At 48.7% G+C, this 20,341-nt stretch overlaps 1 protein-coding gene across 3 annotated transcripts in view; it reads right to left on the reverse strand.

Annotated features, from left to right (window-relative positions):
* ERICH6 (glutamate rich 6) overlaps nt 1-20,341 on the reverse strand; it is a 310,623-nt gene that overhangs the window by 110,914 nt on the left and 179,368 nt on the right. For all 3 annotated transcript variants that reach the window (XM_063916045.1, XM_063916044.1, XM_063916046.1), the window contains one exon: nt 2,895-2,962. In XM_063916045.1, coding sequence (XP_063772115.1) covers nt 2,895-2,962 — 68 coding nt within the window. The remainder of the gene's footprint in view (nt 1-2,894; nt 2,963-20,341) is intronic.

The following is a 20,341-nucleotide window of genomic DNA, read 5'->3' on the forward strand; positions in this document are numbered from 1 at the left end:
CTGTGGATAACCTGTGGACCCAGCCAGAGAAACATGAATTAGAATTTATTTCTATTCAGTTATTTGGTTTGTTAGGATCATTGTCATAGACATATCTATAATGGGTGCAAGATGTCCCTGGGTCAAGGGGGGGCTCACACCTCACACCCATATAATTATACTTATACTTTCGGAGTCCTACGGTGGCGGCAGGCGCAGGGCCGGATTAACAATGGGGCAGATGGAGCTGCAGCTCCAAGCCCCCATTGAAAATAGGCCCACAGAGTCCCTGCAGTGCGGCCAGTGCTGACAGGAAAAAATATATTTCCTGTCATCACACACACAGCAGCGCACTCACCTCCGGCTGCCCATTCACCCCACCACGGCACTAAACCTGCCTTTCCTTGCCAGCATCGATGTGAGGCTCCGCCCCCGGGTCCACCGAAGCTCCGCCCCCATTCGACCCCGAGGCTCCGCCCACTACACATTCAAAATGCATGCTTATACTGTATAAGCATGCATTTTGGATTGGTAGGGGGGCGGAGCCTCGGGTCGAATGAGGGCGAACTTCAGCGGACCCGGGGGTGTAGCCTCACATCGATACTGGCAAGGAAAGGCAGGTTTAGTGCCGTGGTGGGGTGAATGGGCAGCCGGCTGCAGCAATGTGTCTAGCTGCTTTAGGGTCCAGGAGCTGCGCTGTGGCCCCCGCCACCTCCCAGCGCTCACCAGCCCCGCATCGCCTGCACACTCCCGCCCGCTGCTCTCCTCCTCTTGAGAGCCTTCCAGCGTCTGGGCGGCTGACTTTCCACCCGCAGTGTGTCAGTGTACTGTCCCCCCCCTCTACCTCTCATGTGTCTGTGTACTGCCCCCCCACCTCTCCATCCAATGTGTCAATGTACTGCCCCCCCCCCCCCACTCCAATGTGTCAGTGTACTGTCCCTCCAATGTCAGTGTACTGCCCTCCCCTCCAATGTGTCAGTGAACTGTCCCTCCACCTCTCCCTCCAATGTCCCCCCCCAATGTGTCAGTGTACTGTCCCCCCTCTCCCTCCAATGTGTCAGTGTACTGCCCCCCTCCAATGTGTCAGTGTACTGTCCCCCCACCTCTCCCTCCAATGTGTCAGTGTACTGTCCCCCCACCTCTCCCTCCAATGTGTCAGTGTACTGTCCCCCCCCCCCCCCCCCCACCCACCCACTCCCATGTGTCTTGCTGCTTTCTAGGTCCGGGAGCTGCGCTGCATCCCCCGTCACCTCCCAGTGCTCACCAGCCCCGACATCGCCTGCACACTCCCGCCCGCTGGTCTCATCCTCTTGGTGTCCTCGTCCCGGCGGCTGACTTTCCACCCGCAGTGTGCTGAGCTGCCGCTGTTACCGGATGCTTGCTGGCCTGGAGACCCTGCGCTGCAGCCTGGCTCAATCCTCTGAGCTTCCGGAGACCCCTGCACTGCTGAGGAGATCTTCGGGACCATGACCCATGCCACTGAGTGAGGACCAGAGGACCTGCCCATCAGGGTGAGTGGTGCTGTGAGAAGGAAGATTGCAGGGACCACATGGCAGCCTCAATCTTGCTGAATGCACGCTTACCAGCTGCACCTCTGGGGGGTGGTTAGGGTTAGGCACTAAGGGGTGATGTTAGATTTAGCTTAAGGGACTGGATCCGGGAACAGCTCCTGGATGCTGAACAGGATTGAATAGCTTTAGAACAAGGTACCCCACAGATGGTACCACCTTGCCCTTCCTGTCTGATCTCATTAAATTCCTTCTATCAACTGTCACCCACTGTCTCCCTAGTCACCCACTGCCAGTCACCCTCAGTACTGCCTCAGCTCCTGTCTGCACTTACCCCTCACTACCCCGAGCACTGCCTGCCCTTACCCCCAGCTCTTCCAACTTCTCCCTGACTCTCCCCCTCATGATATGTGATGGGACCCAGAATCAGTGGACTAGGACCCCAATTTTTTAAAGTAATGGGTCCTTGGGACCCACAATTTTTTTCCGCTCAGCGCGATCACTGTATATATACACACATACATTACACATACATACATACATACATACATACATACATACATATTTACATATATATTTTGGATGAGACATACTGTGTCTTTTGACATAGTGAGTTGAATCCAATTGCTTCTTGCATGCCCATAACTAATGGCAGCTCGACAGAGCTATTCAATTGTAATGAAATGGAAGTGAGTTCCGCAGGCGCCTATTGCTTATCACTTAAAAGCACTTGGTTAAACTGTGTAAAGTGGCTAAACCAGTCTAAACTATTGGCCATGCTGCTAAAACAGCAGTTTGGGCACTCCAACAGCCAATTGTTCACAGATTTCTGCTCACCACCTCAAGAGACTGCGAGCAGAAATCATGCAGTCATGGCAAAACAATTGAATAGTTCCGTTGGGCGCCCATTACTTATGGGCACCCAAAAAATAAATTCCACCAGTGACTCTCTCCTTTCTCTCTCTCTCTCTCTTTCTTGCTGGATAGATAAATAGATATATATAGAGAGAAAGATATGTAGATAGAGTTTTGTATTTTTCAAACACGCATACACCCACGCATATATATATTTAAATACAGCACTGGTCACGCACCCATATCCGTAGCCCCCATCACAGCCCCACACCCCCTGCGGAAGCACACAAAAGGCCCTTAAAAAATTTCAGCTCCAGGCCCATTAAGACCTTAATCTGGCACTGGGCAGGCGCTGCAGACATAATTCACTGGGAGAATGGCTGCTGCAGCCAAATCCCTGGTGATTTGCGTATGCACAATAGAGATGGGCGCCATAATCGCTGCCAGAGAGGAGGAGACACACACAGAGCCTGCACAGAGGCCCTCTCCTCTCACCCCCTGATCATTGAGATTTATATGACAAAATAAAACATTAAATTCTTATACACTTACATTCAGTAACAGCCTCTGGCTCGGTGATCACTGTGTGGAAGACATTCGCCATGTGCCGTTCTCTTAGCCTTTGGTAAAAAGGAGATTTATGGTAGACTTACCATAGTTAAATCTCTTTCTGCGAGGTGCACTGGATTCCACAGGGAATAACATCGGGGAGTAGAGTTGGATCTTGATCCGAGGCACCAACATGCTAAAGCTTTGACTGTTCCCAGGATGCATTGCACCTCCTCCTCTATAACCCTGCCTCCAGGCACTGGAGCTCAGTTTCGTTAATCAGTCCAATGCAGTAGCAGGTAAGAGAGATGATAGATGTTAGTCACATAGAACCACATTCTCACGACAGGAGAAGGGACTAGCGGCTAAAGCCGTACAAACCCAAAGAAGTTAAGTGCGTCAGGGTGGGCGCCCTGTGGAATCCAATGTACCTCGCAGAAAGAGATTTAACTATGGTAAGTCTACCATAAATCTCCTTTTCTGAAGCGGGGTACACTGGTATTCCAAAGGTAATAACATCGGGGATGTCCTAAAGCAGTTCCTCATGGGAGGGGACGCACTGTAGCGGGCACAAGAACCCGGCGTCCAAAGGAAGCATCCTGGGAGGAGGAAGTATCAAAGGCACAGAACCTGATGAACGTGTTCACGGAGGACCACGTAGCCGCCTTGCACAATTGTTCAGCGGACGCGCCTCGGCGGGCCGCCCAAGAAGGTCCAACAGACCGGGGAGAATAGGCTTTGATAACAACAGGAGCTGGAAGACCAGCCTGTGCATAAGCTTGTGCAATCACCATTCTAATCCATCTGGCCATGGTTTGCTTATTCGCAGGCCAGCCACGTTTGTGAAAACCAAAAACTACATCTGACCTCCTGAGGGAGGCAGTCCTCTCTACGGATATACGGAGAGCCCATACCACATCCAAAGACCGCTTTTTGGAGGACAAACCAGAAGAGAGAAAGGCCGGAACCACAATCTCTTGGTTAAGATGAAAAGATACCACCTTAGGTAGATAACCAGGGCGAGTTCGAAGAACTGCCTGGTCACGGTGAAAAATCAGATAGGGTGGGCGACAGGACGAGACGCCTAAGTCCGACACCCACCTAGCAGACGCAATAGCCAGTAAAAACACGACCTTAAGTGTAAGACATTTAAGATCCACAGACTCAAGAGGTTCAGATGGAGACTCTCGTAGGGCCTTTAAGACAACAGACAGATCACATGGAGCCACAAGAAGGACATATGGAGGCTAAATCCGTAATACGCCCCTAGTGAAAGTATGAGCGTCAGGAATAGACGTAATTCTCCTCTGAAACCACACTGACAAGGCAGATATGAACCTTGAGGGTGGCTATACGAAGGCCTAAATCTAGGCCTTATTGCAGAAAAGCCAAAAACCTAGAAGTACTGAACAAATAGGCATCATAATTCTTAGCAGCATACCATGTGAAGTAAGAGTCCCAGACCCTGTAATAAATCCGTGCAGAAGCCGGCTTGCGGACCTTCAACATAGAGGTGTGGGGTGTGGTGCCTCTGGACTGGCTGAGCTGGATGGCTTTAGTGTGGCATACCTTTACATTCTATTAACACTTTTCACATACTAATTTCTTTAACACTATTTCTCCATTTTAATTACATCTCATTTTTGTATCACCTTTATAGCTTCAGCTTCCTAAAACTAATTTATTAACAATATTAACAATATAGTTTTTTCACTAGTATGCTGCCCTGGGCTTTCTGGCTTATGCTAGTGCTTTGGGGTGCCACACCCTGCAACTAGATATAATGCTAGGGACCCCAAATATACAGAGATGCCTTGATGCGGCTTTGGGGCTTATTCCTATATTTGCACAAATATATGTAACCGAGATCTCTGAATTCTAATATTGTGTGGGATTTAAATCTGGGCCTTCAACATAGTTTGAATATCCGCCTCTGAGAATACCTTGGCACTCAGGAGTGAAGCTTCAAAGCCAGTCTGGCCAGGCCCGGATAGACACAAGGGCCCTGAATGAGGAGGTCTGGGCGCTGAGGAAGTAGAAGAGGACACTATATCGATAGACCCTGAAGGTCTGAGAACCAATACTGTCTGGGCCACGCTGGAGCAACTAGAAGTAGTACAGTATTCCTCTTTCTTGCTTGAACTTCCGTAGAACAATGGGCAGGAGTGACACTGGAAGGAACACGTATGGCAGCCAAAAGTTCCATGGAATTGCCAGTGCGTCCACGAACGCTGCTTGAGGATTCCTTGTCCTTGATCCGAAGACCGGAACTTTGTGATTACGTTGAGATGCCATCAGGTCTACATCTGGTAGGCCGCACTTGTTCACTAGGAGTTGAAAGACTTCCGGATGAAGACTCCACTCTCCGGCGTGAACGTCCTGACGACTTAGGAAATCCGCTTCCCAGTTGAGGACTCCGGGGATGAACACTGCCGATATTGCTGGCAGATGGCGTTCCGCCCAACTGAGGATTTTTGAAACTTCCAGCATTGCCATGCGGCTTTGAGTTCTGCCTTGATGATTTATGTACGCCACCGTGGTGGCGTTGTCTGATTGTACTTGAACAGGCCTGTTATGTACTAGAGGCAGGGCCAGTGTCAATGCATTGAACACTGCCCGCAATTCCAGAATGTTTATCGGGAGGAGAAATTCCTCCCTGGTCCACTGACCCTGTAGAGAGTGTTGCTCCAACACAGCGCCCCAACCCTGCAGACTGGCATCCGTTGTCAGGAGGACCCAATTGGAGATCCAGAAGAGACGGCCCCTGCTCAACTGTTGGTCCTGTAGCCACCAGCTTAGTGACAGATGGACCTCCGAAGTCAAGGAGATCATTTGAGACCTGATCCGATGAGGCAAGCCGTCCCACCTCTGCAGAGGGCGAGAGTGAAATTGAGTGTACTCTACCATGTCGAAAGCCGACACCATGAGGCCTAGTACTTGCATCGTTGAGTGTATCGACACTCTTGGGCGAGAGAGGAAATATCTGATCCTGTCCTGAAGTTTCAGGACTTTCTCTGGAGACTGAAAACATTGTTGGCTGTGTGTGTCCAGAAGTGCCCCCAGGTGCACCATGCTCCGAGCAGGCACCCAGCGAGGACTTTTTAAATTATGAGCCATCCTTGGGCTAGTAGGACCGTCAGTTCCAGATGACTGAGGAGAACCTCTTGGGAGTTAGCCAGGATCAGCAAATCATCCAGATACGGCAGGATCCTGATTCCCTGACCACGGAGATGAGCCGTCATCACGGCCATTACCTTGGTGAATATCCGAGGGGCCGTGGTCAATCCAAATGGCAGGGCCTGGAATTAATAATGCAGGTTGCCAATAGCAAACCACAGATACTGCTAATGCGATTAGGCAACAGGAATATGCAAGTAAGCATCCTCTATGTCCAGGGATACCATATAGTTTTCAGGTTTCATGGCCAGAACAATAGAGCAGAGAGTTTCCATACGGAATTTGGACACTCTCACAAATTTGTTTAATGATTTGAGGTTGAGTATAGGCCGGAAGGACCCATTTGGCTTTAGAACTAGAAACAGGGTCGAATAGTATCCCCTGCCTCTCTGAGACAGAGGTACCGGCACTACCACTCCTGTGTCCAGGAGGAATTGTACAACCAAGTGTAGAGCTTGCGCTTTGAACGGATCCGCAGGGATAACCGTTGTGCAAAACTGGCGAGGGGGATGTCTCTTGAAAGAGATTGCATACCCGCACCCAGGCGTTCGAAGTCATCTTTAACCAGGCCTGGGCGAACTGCAGAAGTCGGCCTCCCACCCTGGGATCCCCCAGGGGGAGGCCCGCCCCATCATGCAGCAGGCTTTTCTTGTTTGGAAGCAGGCTGACGAGCAGCCCAGGCTTGTTTAGATTTAGGCTTAGTGGTTTTGGAAGCACGAGCCTGTTGCTGATACGCTTGACCCTTTGCTTTCCCTGGAGGTCGAAAGGAACGAAAGGTGGTACTCTTAGGGTGTGTACACACGGTGAGATATTTTCTTTCGATTTTGACTATATAGTCAAAATCGCAAGAAAAGTTAGTGCAGATCGCAAGGTGAAAGTCACCTTGCGATCCCGATTCGATCCCGATGCGCGGTCCCGCCAGGTTGGCATCGCAAGAAAAGATAGACTGTGCAGGCAAGTCAATCCTTGCTAGATCGGTGTACTATCTAGTTCATCTCACATGTCAATGACATCTCACATAAGCCAAAATCTCACATAAGCCAAAATCGTAAGCACACATAGTCCATATCTCAAGAAAAGTTAGTCAAAATCTGTGCTATCTGGGCTCCGGGGAGTTCAAGGGAAATCGCAAGTAAAAATCGGGCATAGCAAGGATCTCACCGTGTGTACACACCCTTAGCCTTCGGAGCAGGATTAGTATTTGGGAGACACGCAGTCTTGGCAGTAGCCAAGTCAGTTACAATCTTGTTCAGATACTCCCGAAATAGGATGTCTCCTTTAAAAGGGAGCACCTCCAAGGTCTTTTTAGAGTCAAGGTCCACCTTCCAGGACCTCAACCACATAATTCGACGAGCCAGGATAGACGTAGTAGATGTCTTGGCCGCCATTACACCTGCATCAGAGGCTGCCTCCTGAATATAATGGGAGGCTGTGGTAATATAAGACAGATATTGTCTGGCACTGTCAGAAAAATCCTGAGGCAGCTCATCCTCAATTGCCTGAACCCATGCTTCAATTCCTTTCACAGCCCAGGAGGCTGCCATAGTGGGTCTATGTACAGCACCTGTAAGTGAGTAAATAGACTACAGGCATCCCTCCACATGCTCAACCATCGGTTCCTTCAGTGAGGTGACACTGGTGACAGGCAGAGTAGATGACACCACAAGACAGGCGACATGAGAGTCCACCGGCGGTGGAGTTTCCCACTTGTTACTCCGCAGGGATAGGATAACGAGCTAGCATCTTTTTAGACAGGGAATATTTCTTTCCTGGAGACGACCAGGATTCCTGACGTATGTCAATTAAGTGGTCAGAATGTGGTAAGACTACCTTAGGAACCTTCTGACGCTTTAACTTATCAGGTTTCTTAGACGCAGTAGTAGGCTCAATGTCATCATCTATTTGAAGAATTAGCTTAATAGCCTCCACTAGGTCAGGAACATCAACCTGTGTTGTAAATTCCTCATCAGAAGGAACTGTATCAGTGAATGACGGATCAGTATATTCCCCATCCTCATCGGAAGAATTATCCGAAATCTTAGAGGATTGTGATGAAGAAATGGCTCGTTTAGATGACCCCTTGGCCCCAGAGGGGCGTGGGGTAGACTTTTATCTAACCAAAGATTGATTTAATTGTTGTAATTGGGTAGATAGAGTATCCACTCAGGGCGGATTAACTACAGGGACAATATGTGGCTGCAATGGCACAGGAGGTCCCACAGGGAGCGTAAGACGTGTACAAGTGTAGTCAGCATATTTGAGAACACTGCCCAAGGTGGGTCCTGATTGGCCACAGGTGCTGCAGGTTGACTGGGTGTATGGCACTCAGTACCTGAACCAGCATGTAAAACTTCTCCCTCAGGTAAATCCTTGGCGCCAGTACTGCAGGATTCAGAAGCATCTGCGGATTTCCCGCCCTGTGTGGCAGACATTATAAGGAATGTAGCCTTAGGGCGTAACAGTACAACATAGTCAGACAAACACAATACCTGGAAATAACCCCGTATGTAATGTGACAGTAAATATAGGACACAGAACAGAGGATTTAAGCGGTATGAGGTGACTGAAAAACATAGGAAAAATACCAAATCGTATATTCTGTGTGACATATATATGAGACCCTGATGCACCTAGCCCCTCAGGGTACAGAATATAGTGATAGCAATATGTGATATAGGAGAATGGAATCCCACACAACAGCTACAGGCACACTCAGTCACATGAACAATGCAGAAGTTATTACATATAAACAATAAAACTGCACTGGACTAGTAAAACTACATATAAATATGTATGAGTATAGATATAACAATGCACAGTAGATACTGGATGTATATCACAGAATACTTGTACTAAATAATCAGATAAGAGTACACTTGTTCTTGAGGAAGAGTTTATCAGAACTCGAAACGCGTTGGCGCCATTGAATCCATCTACCTGCATCCAAATTTGAGAGGGAGCCTGCCTGGTCCAGCTGCCGGTGTTTTGCCTGGAGGGAGTAAGGAGGAATTCCGGAGACTCCAATTTTATGCTCTTTCCATTGCTCCATGCTGGGAGCTTGACACGGTACGGTTCCAATCATATATAGAAACAAAGAATTTTTTATTGGATGGAAGAAAAAAATTCTTTTTAAATGTTTTATCATTTGTGTCATTTAAAATAAATCTGAACCCATTTTACAAAGAAAAATACTACACTATATATTTGCCTTTCTTCTGCTTATATGTACACTGATCTATGAGGAATCCCGAGATCTGAAGAAAGTTGGAAGACAGCAAGATCAGAATTCAGTTACAGAGAAAGCTTATGGGACATTCTTATAGACTTTTTCATCAATAATTAACATAAAGGTGGTAGCGCCAAAGATATTTTCCATTATTTATTTCTCTTGTTCTTAACTAACACTGTCTAAAATGACATATAGAATACTTAAGTGCCTGTAAATGCACAGCGCTGATGAGACAGACGGCTTTACAGAGGAGACAGAGCCCTGCAGTCCCAGAGATCAGCCCAGCTAGCAATAAAGATGGCACCAGAATCTTTGTCAGGGAGTGAGGGAGAGTGAACTGCAGCTCCAGGGTGGGAACACCAGCAGTAGATGGCGCCCAGAGCTGGGGGAGGGGCTACAGGTCAGCGCCTTATCCCCTATGCTGGTCCTCACCACCGGGTACTGTGGAGCCTATACCAAACGGATTTTAGCAAATCCGACCTGTGCTCCCATGCCCTGGTGGATTTAGTGGGGTCCCTGTGCAGTACAGTGTCCACACCAGCAGCGCGGTCCGTCTCCTGGGGCTGCGACTACTGGCGGGTCCCACCTGGGGGACCCTCTTACCTCCTCCCTGATGTGCAGCCATGCGACCCTGGAGAGCGTCAGCGGTGGTGTGCCTGATGATCGGTGCGCCTCCGCTGCAAGTACCCGGAAACCCGGCCACGGGAGTATGCAGTGCTCTTGGGGGAGGTGATGGAGCCGCAGCACAGAATGTCAGAATGGCATAAACAGTGCTGCGGCCCTTGAAGTCTTCTTAGAAAAGCTCTTTTCAGGGCTGCCTAGCGCAGCCCCACCTGTTAGCTGCCTGCTCTGCAGGCACCAACTTACAAACTGAGCTCCAGTGCCTGGAGGCGGGGTTATAGAGGAGGCAGTGCAATGCATCCTGGGAACAGTCAAAGCTTTAGCCTGTTGGTGCCTCGGATCAAGATCCAACTCTACACCCCAATGTTATTCCCTGTGGAATACCAGTGTACCCCGCTGCAGAAATAATACTTTATGTCCAGTATGTTAACATGTTGTTAGAATCATTTACTGTACATCCTATCTGGACAGTGGTGAGATTTTCATTACTATATTGAGCTGTATGCTCTGACATGCCTCTTCGTCAGCTGGTAGTTGTGTGACTGTGCCTTATTTGTCATTCTGTTTATTGCAAGTCAGCTTATGTCAGTAGGTTATGGGGGTGGTGGTTGGGGGAAGGGGGGGGGGTGGATTTGGTTTAGGGGGGTTAGGTCTTGTCCTCATCTTGACACACCTAAAACCTCCAGCACTTTAATCTTTTCCCTTGCTCATCCGACCTCAGCACTTTGTAACTGTGCTACTGTTCTTACTACTGTACTTATATAGTACACATCAATTATGACTGCTCTTTGTCTACATATTAATTAAGTAATATGACATACAGTACATTGCTACACTATAATCATATGTGTTTTGGGATCTTGGAGTGATTTATTACTGCAAAAACTATGGTTTATTCAAATTGTTGAATCAACAGCAGCCAATCAGAAATAATTGGGTTCACTCTTCCAGCCAATGGCCTATAAGTGGGTAAAGTGGCAGGACTTTGACTGACACTACTATAAACCAATGTCCGCACAGGCAGCACTTTTAGTGGCCAGAGTCTCTGTTGCTGAGCGGCCATTGATGGAGAAGAGATTCCTGCACTGAGGAGTTAGCAGGCTCATAGCCATTTATCATATTTAAGGCTGGCATTTTTTATTCACAGTGTGGCGGTAGTGCTCCCTCTGCAGTCTATTCCCACATGACTGTACTTCTGAGATGCTTTTATTTCAACTTCCAGTTTGGGACACTGCCACCAAAGGAGTTTCACATAAAAAAGCCACATAAATAAGAGTTTTAGCAGTTCTTGTAGAGTGATAAATAAGCCAATAAATTCAGTTCTGTTCTGCATAACACAGATATAAGCTCTGCTACTGCAGTCATCTCTAGTATGTTCCTTGGTCAGGTGCTAATAGAGGTGTCGATTCCACAGTGTCACGATCCGGGTATCTGGACGCCATTACTTACCCTTCAGATGCCTCCTAAGGCTGGCTCAGCGCTCCAGGACCGGATCCCATCTGTTATCCTGATGTTTACATTCCTGCATCCTCTCCTGTCTCTCTGAGACGCGGTCACAGTAAACGCCATATTACATCTGGCATGGCGTCTCCCGCGGCCTCCGCCGCCGTCCCTGAGTTTCTGCATGCAAAGTGACAGAGTGGCGATTACGTCAGCCGCGGCCTCCGCTGTGCCCGCGTGGTTTGGATGTGCATTCATCAGTCTGGCGTCTCCTGTCTCCTGTGGCCGGCGCCGCCATTGCTGCTTCAATTCTCACATGGATTACAAACCAAACTTCCCTCCAAGTGTCTGCATGGGCGCAGCCATCTTGGATTTTGTCATCTGATCATTTCCACCAATCTGCTGTCTGTATTGTTGATTTGCATAATTGCCTAGCCAACCCCTTCCTTGCTGCAGGTATAAGTAAGCTGTGCCTGAGCAAGGAAGGCGTCAGTGCTTTGGTTGTCTAACCTAGTTCCAGTTTGTCTTTCTCCTGTGGTTGTCTTCCAGGTTCCAGCTCCTGTCTCCAGACTTCTGCTATAGAGACCCGCACCAGCATTCCATCTGCGGTGTAGCCTGACTCTCCGATCCATTCTGGACTCACCTGTTTCCAGCTACAACAATCACCTGCTTCCAGCCCAGCTTCCAGCAGTGTACAGCTTCTCTTAAAGGGCCGGTGTCCTTTCTGCAGTTTACCACTCTCCACCGGTATTATTATTTCACCGCTCTCAAACAATCACCTGCTTCCAGCCCAGCTTCCAGCAGTGTATAGCTTCTCTTAAAGGGCCGGTGTCCTTTTCTGCAGTTTACCACTCTCCACCGGTATTATTATTTCACCGCTCTCAAACTCCAAACTTCATTATTATTTCATCGCTCTCAAGTTCGTTTATTATTTAACTGGTTCCAGCCAGTATCCACTCCGTACCAACAACAGTCTGGTTCCAGCCAGTATCCACAGCAGCCGTTTTACCTTCAGCAGCCCAGCCTTTCCTGGAACATCAGCTGGTACGATCCTGGGTTCTCTCCATTGCTACAGTCAGGCCTGGTAAGGACTTTCCAACTAGAAGATTATAAGAACTGTCTCACACTACCAGTGCCTGTGGCCCTTGCCACCCTGTAGTACCCAGGAATTGTATTTATCCTCTGTTGACTTTTATGTTTCCTTTTACTGCTGCTGTGTTACGGAGTTTGTCATAATAAACATCATTGACTTTTATCTTGGTTGTCGTGGTCACGCCTTCGGGCAGTTATTCTACATGTTACTTACATGTCTAGGGGTCTGATACAACCTCCCAGGTTCCGTTACATCTCAGCCCCTACAACTGAGGCTGCCTCCCGTCAGCTCAGGCCCTCAGTTGTGACAGTAAGCACTGACCTAATGAATCCAGCCGGAGACCAGGATCAAGCGGCCAGGCCGATGCAAGAACTGGCAGCCCGACTTGAACATCAGGAGGCTGCACAGGGCCACATCATCCGCTGTCTCCAGGATCTTTCTACACGGCTGGATGGGATTCAAACGACCCTCCGTGGACCTGGCACGTCCGGTGCGTCCACTACAGTGACACCAGCTGTAACCCCACCCACCTTACCCATTTCCCGTCCACATCTTCATCTTCCAACGCCAGCAAAATTTGATGGATCTCCAAGGTTCTGCAGGGGATTTCTCAATCAATGTGAAATCCACTTTGAGCTTCTACCTGGCAATTTCTTCAGTGACCGTACCAAAATTGCCTATATCATCTCCCTTCTCTGTGGCTCAGCCCTTGACTGGGCATCACCTTTATGGGAGAAGTCTGATCCCCTGCTATCCTCCTATACTGACTTTGTAGCTACATTCAGGCGCATCTTCGACGAGCCAGGCCGGATAACATCTGCTTCATCTGAGATTCTCCGTTTACGCCAGGGAACACGTACTGTGGGACAGTATCTTATACAGTTTAAAATCCTGGCATCCGAACTGGCATGGAACGACGAGGCCCTGTATGCTGCATTCTGGCATGGCTTATCAGAACGCATCAAGGATGAGTTAGCTACCAGAGACTTGCCCTCTAAGTTGGATGAGCTAATTTCTCTTTGCACGAAGGTTGATCTACGTTTCAGAGAGAGAGCAACCGAGCGAGGAAGATCATCTACTCCTAAATCTTCTGCTCCTCCTCCTCGTCAACCATCTCCATCCAAGGATGGGCCTATGCAAATTAGTCGTTCCCGTCTATCTCCCGCTGAGCGCCGAAGACGTCTCTCTGAGTCTCTCTGTCTCTACTGTGCAGCTCCGTCGCACACTATCAATGCCTGTCCCAAACGTCCGGGAAACTCCAGATCCTAGCTCGCCAAGGAGAGGGCCGGCTAGGAGTAATGATCTCCTCTCCATCTCCTCATGACTGTAACCTCCCAGTGTCGCTCCAAATTGCTCAACGTTACAGGAACGTCATTGCCCTCCTTGATTCCGGAGCAGCTGGGAATTTCATAACCGAAGCTTATGTTAAACGGTGGTCCCTACCCACCGAGAGACTGTCCTCGTCCATCTCTTTGACTGCCGTGGATGGCAGCAAGATTTTTGACGCAGTCATTTCCTTAAGGACTCTTCCAGTTCGTCTGAGAGTGGGAGTTCTTCATTCTGAGTATATTTCTTTTTTAGTGATTCCAAGAGCCACACATCCAGTGGTTTTAGGCCTTCCATGGCTCCGTCTCCACAACCCATCAATTGACTGGATGACTACGCAAATACTGGCATGGGGTCCCTCCTGTGCTGAGACTTGTTTAGCCAAAGTTCTTCCTGTTTGTTCTTCCTTCCCCAGGTCATCTGATGTTCCGCCTCCTCCATATCAAGACTTCACGGACGTGTTCAGTAAAGCCTCTGCTGATATCCTTCCTCCTCATAGAGAATGGGACTGCCCAATCGACCTCATTCCAGGGAAGGTTCCACCGCGAGGCCGAACTTATCCGTTGTCTCTGCCTGAGACACACTCCATGGAAGAGTACATCAAAGAGAACCTGGCGAAGGGTTTCATCCGACCATCTTCTTCTCCAGCCGGCGCAGGCTTCTTCTTCGTTAAGAAGAAAGACGGTGGTCTGCGTCCGTGCATCGACTACAGAGGTCTGAACGACATTACCGTTAAGAACCGATACCCTTTACCCCTGATTACCGAGCTCTTTGATAGAGTTAGTGGTGCAACTATTTTCACAAAGCTGGACTTGAGGGGTGCCTGCAATCTCATCCGAATCCGTGAGGGTGACAAGTGGAAGACCGCCTTTAACACCCGTGACGGACATTATGAGTACCTCGTCATGCCCTTCGGATTGAGCAACGCTCCAGCAGTCTTCCAGCACTTCGTGAATGAGATTTTCAGGGACATCTTGTACCGCCATGTCGTGGTTTATCTAGACGACATCCTCATCTTTGCTAATAATCTCGAAGATCATCGTTTCTGGGTAAAAGAGGTTCTTTCCCGTCTCCGTGTCAATCACCTCTATTGTAAATTGGAGAAGTGTGTGTTTGAAGTTAAAACCATTCCGTTTCTAGGTTACATTGTGTCCGGTTCCGGACTAGAGATGGATCCTGAGAAACTCCAAGCAATCCAGAATTGGCCTATACCCTTAAGCCTCAAAGGGGTCCAGAGGTTCTTAGGGTTCGCCAATTATTATAGAAAATTTATACGAGACTTTTCCACCATTGTGGCGCCTATCACTGCATTAACCAAGAAAGGTGCTAATCCGTCCAAGTGGTCCGAGGAAGCTACACAGGCCTTTCACCTTCTGAAGCAACGGTTCATCTCTGCACCAGTTCTGAAACAGCCCGACACCGACTCTCCTTTTATCTTAGAGGTAGATGCCTCCTCCGTTGGAGTAGGAGCAGTGTTATCCCAGAGGGCCAAAGATGGACATCTACATCCTTCAGTTTCTTCTCCCGGAAGTTCTCCCCAGCTGAGCGCAACTATGCCATTGGCGATCAGGAGTTGCTAGCCATCAAGCTCGCTCTGGAGGAGTGGAGATACCTGTTGGAGGGAGCTTCCCACTCAATCACCATACTTACCGACCACAAAAATCTTTTATATCTCAAAGGCGCACAATGTCTGAATCCTCGTCAGGCCAGATGGGCACTTTTCTTCTCTAGGTTTGACTTTAAACTCCAGTTCTGTCCGGGTTCTCAGAATCGTAAGGCCGATGCCCTTTCCCGCTCATGGGAGCAAGAAAATGAGTCCGAGTCTGCAGACAAGCATCCTATTATTAATCCGTTGGCATTCTCCACGGTAGGGATGGACTCTACGCCTCCACCAGGGAAAAGTTTTGTTAAGCCAGTTCTAAGGAAGAAGCTCATGCATTGGGCCCATGCTTCCCGTTTTGCTGGACATACAGGCATTCAGAAAACCCTTGAATTTATTTCTAGGTCCTACTGGTGGCCAACTCTGAAGAAGGACGTTATGGAATTTATTGCCTCCTGCCCAAAGTGTGCCCAACACAAAGTCTCCCGCCAGTCGCCTGCGGGGCAACTGGTTCCATTATCTGTTCCCCGTCGACCTTGGACCCATTTGTCGATGGACTTTGTTTCCGATCTACCTATCTGCAACAAGTTTAATACCATCTGGGTGGTAGTTGACCGGTTCACCAAGATGGCACATTTCATCCCTCTCACCGGTCTTCCGTCAGCTTCCAAGTTGGCTCAAGTGTTTATACAAGAGATCTTCCGACTTCACGGTCTTCCTGAAGAGATCATCTCGGATCGTGGAGTACAATTTGTAGCCAAATTTTGGCGAAGTTTGTGTCAAGCCCTCCAAGTCAAGTTAAAGTTTTCCACGGCTTACCATCCTCAGACCAATGGTCAAACCGAGAGGGTGAATCAGGACTTGGAGGCCTTCCTCCATATATATGTGTCTTCCTCTCAAGATGACTGGGTTCAACTCCTTCCTTGGGCCGAGTTCAGCCACAACAATCAATACCATTCCTCATCTTCTTCTACACCATTCTTCATTAATTATGGATTCCACCCTAAAGTCCCAGAATTCCAACCGCTTCCCGCAACTTCTGTTCCAGCAGTGGATGTCACCTTGCGTCAGTTTTCAAATAACTGGAGGAACGTCCGCGCAGCCCTGCTTAAAGCCTCATTCAGGTATAAGAAGTTTGCCGATAGGAAGCGTAGAGCGGTTCCTGCTCTCAAGGTGGGTGATCGTGTGTGGCTGTCCACGAAGAATTTGAGGTTGAGAGTTCCCAGCATGAAATTTGCACCTCGCTACATCGGACCCTTCAAGATTGAACAAGTCATCAATCCTGTTGCCTACAGGTTACAGTTACCATCCTTCTTGAAAATACCCAGGACATTTCATGTTTCTTTGTTGAAACCGCTGATCCTGAATCGGTTTCATTCCGCACTTCCTCCAGCTCCCAAAGTTCAGACTCAACGGGGAGTCGAGTACGAGGTGGCCAAGATTTTGGACTCACGTTTCCGTTACGGTCAGTTACAATACCTCATTGACTGGAAGGGCTATGGTCCTGAAGAACGCTCTTGGACCAATGCCTCAGACGTCCATGCTCCTGCCTTGGTACGAAATTTCCACGCAAAGTTTCCTTTAAAGCCTAAGAAGTGTCCTGGGGCCACTCCTAAAGGGGGGGGTGCTGTCACGATCCGGGTATCTGGACGCCATTACTTACCCTTCAGATGCCTCCTAAGGCTGGCTCAGCGCTCCAGGACCGGATCCCATCTGTTATCCTGATGTTTAGATTCCTGCATCCTCTCCTGTCTCTCTGAGACGCGGTCACAGTAAACGCCATATTACATCTGGCATGGCGTCTCCCGCGGCCTCCGCCGCCGTCCCTGAGTTTCTGCATGCAAAGTGTCAGAGTGGCGATTACGTCAGCCGCGGCCTCCGCTGTGCCCGCGTGGTTTGGATGTGCATTCATCAGTCTGGCGTCTCCTGTCTCCTGTGGCCGGCGCCGCCATTGCTGCTTCAATTCTCACATGGATTACAAACCAAACTTCCCTCCAAGTGTCTGCATGGGCGCAGCCATCTTGGATTTTGTCATCTGATCATTTCCACCAATCTGCTGTCTGTATTGTTGATTTGCATAATTGCCTAGCCATCCCCTTCCTTGCTGCAGGTATAAGTAAGCTGTGCTTGAGCAAGGAAGGCGTCAGTGCTTTGGTTGTCTAACCTAGTTCCAGTTTGTCTCTCTCCTGTGGTTGTCTTCCAGGTTCCAGCTCCTGTCTCCAGACTTCTGCTATAGAGACCCGCACCAGCATTCCATCTGCGGTGTAGCCTGACTCTCCGATCCATTCTGGACTCACCTGTTTCCAGCTACAACAATAACCTGCTTCCAGCCCAGCTTCCAGCAGTGTACAGCTTCTCTTAAAGGGCCGGTGTCCTTTCTGCAGTTTACCACTCTCCACCGGTATTATTATTTCACCGCTCTCAAACAATCACCTGCTTCCAGCCCAGCTTCCAGCAGTGTATAGCTTCTCTTAAAGGGCCGGTGTCCTTTTCTGCAGTTTACCACTCTCCACCGGTATTATTATTTCACCGCTCTCAAACTCCAAACTTCATTATTATTTCATCGCTCTCAAGTTCGTTTATTATTTAACTGGTTCCAGCCAGTATCCACTCCGTACCAACAACAGTCTGGTTCCAGCCAGTATCCACAGCAGCCGTTTTACCTTCAGCAGCCCAGCCTTTCCTGGAACATCAGTTGGTACGATCCTGGGTTCTCTCCATTGCTACAGTCAGGCCTGGTAAGGACTTTCCAACTAGAAGATTATAAGAACTGTCTCACACTACCAGTGCCTGTGGCCCTTGCCACCCTGTAGTACCCAGGAATTGTATTTATCCTCTGTTGACTTTTATGTTTCCTTTTACTGCTGCTGTGTTACGGAGTTTGTCATAATAAACATCATTGACTTTTATCCTGGTTGTCGTGGTCACGCCTTCGGGCAGTTATTCTACATGTTACTTACATGTCTAGGGGTCTGATACAACCTCCCAGGTTCCGTTACATCTCATCCCCTACAACTGAGGCTGCCTCCCGTCAGCTCAGGCCCTCAGTTGTGACACACAGCAGCTGTTATTAGTAGGAAAGAGTCACTCCGTAGAAACAATAAGGTAAATGAAAAGTATAACAGCGCTACAATATACAGTATATATATAACATTAAAACAAAGTGATTTTAATTCATAACTATAAAATAAAAAAAATAAAAATTTCTAGTATAGTACTTAATCCCTTATTGAGTTAATGTTAAAAAATAGATATAGAAAAATCCATAGCCTCACTTAAAAAAATAAGATTTTAATACCTACCGGTAAATCCTGAACTTGCTCCTCCCTCTATGCCTCTCCTCCAGACTCCAGTTATAGGAACTGTGCGCAGGCATCAAACTTGTAAAACTTTGCAAAAGTGTTTGAACCCGACCAAGTAGCTGCTCAGCAAAGCTGTAATGCCGAGACCCCCCTGGCAGCTGCCCAGGATCAGCCCACCTTTCTGGTAGAGTGGGCCTTCACCGATTTCGGTAACGGCAATCCAGCCGTAGAATGAGCTTCCTGAATCGTATTACAGAACCAGCGTGCAATAGTCTGCTAGGAAGCAGGAGCCCCAATCTTGTTGGGATCATACAGGACAAACAGAGCCTCCGTTTTCCTAATCTGAGCCGTTCTGGCTACATAAATTTTCAAAGCTCTAACCACATCTAGAGACTTCGATTCTGCTAAGGCGTCAGTAGCCACTGGCACCACAATAGGTTGGTTCATGTAAAACGATGACACCACTTTCTGGCTCTGAGACTCAGATATATCTAATCTCTTATTTAACAAAGCCACATTCAAAACATTTACCCAATCAGGAGTCGGTGGTGCCGACAGGGTCACTTCCACAGCCGTTTCTTTCCCTAATCCAGTCTCCTCCTGGGAAGAGCACTCAGCCTCAGACATACCGACACACGTGTACCGACACCCACAAACACACTGGGCATATAGGGGACAGAACCACAGTAAAGCCTGTCAGAGAAACACAGAGGGAGTTTGCCAGCTCACAACTCAGCGCTTTTCCCGGTTCTGAAATCCCTTATATAAAGCCTCAGACCCATTAGCGCTTATATAATTACATATACAGCACCAAAATAACTGTGCCCCCCCCGTTTTGCACCCTGTTACTTGTACAGCAGTGCAGAGGAAGGACTAGCGTCTCTGCAGCTCTGTGAAGAGAAAATGGCGCTGATGTGAGCTGTGAGGGCTAAGCCTCGCCCCCTTAATGACGCGCTTCAGCCCCGCTATTTTTTAAAATACTTATACTGGCGGGGGTTCGGATTTAGTGCCTAGACACTTAAAAACCACATTGCCAGTCCATATTGAGGATTTTTATGCTGCCCAGGGCGCACCCCCCCCCCCCGCGCGCCCTGCACCCAGTAGTGCCGTCTGTGTGTGGGAGCAATCTAGTACGCAGCACGGCCGCTGTGCGGTACCTCAAAGCCATCACTGAAGTCTTCAGATCTTCTTCTACTCACCCGTCTTCTGACTTCTGGCTCTGCAAGGGGGGTGACGGCGGGCTCTGGGAACGAGCATCTAGGCGTACCTAGCGTTCAGACCCTCAGTAGCTAATGGTGTCCTGTAGCCAAAGAAGCAGAGCCTTGAAACTCACAGACGTAGGTCTGCTTCTCTCCCCTAAGTCCCATGATGCAGGGAGACTGTTGCCAGCAGTTCTCCCTGAAAATAATAAACCTAACAAAAGTCTTTTTCAGAGAAACTCAGGAGAGCTCCTCAGAGTGCATCCAGTCTCACTGGGCACATAATCTAACTGGAGTCTGGAGGAGGGGCATAGAGGGAGGAGCCAGTTCACACCCCTTTTAAAGTCTTAAAGTGCCCATGTCTCCTGCGGATCCCGTCTATACCCCATGGTTCTTGAAGTGTCCCCAGCATCCTCTAGGACGTAGTAGAAATAGGATTTTAATACCTACCGGTAAATCCTTT

Source organism: Pseudophryne corroboree, chromosome 4, assembly GCF_028390025.1.
Source record: "Pseudophryne corroboree isolate aPseCor3 chromosome 4, aPseCor3.hap2, whole genome shotgun sequence".
In the NCBI taxonomy this organism is placed as follows: Eukaryota; Metazoa; Chordata; class Amphibia; order Anura; family Myobatrachidae; genus Pseudophryne; species Pseudophryne corroboree.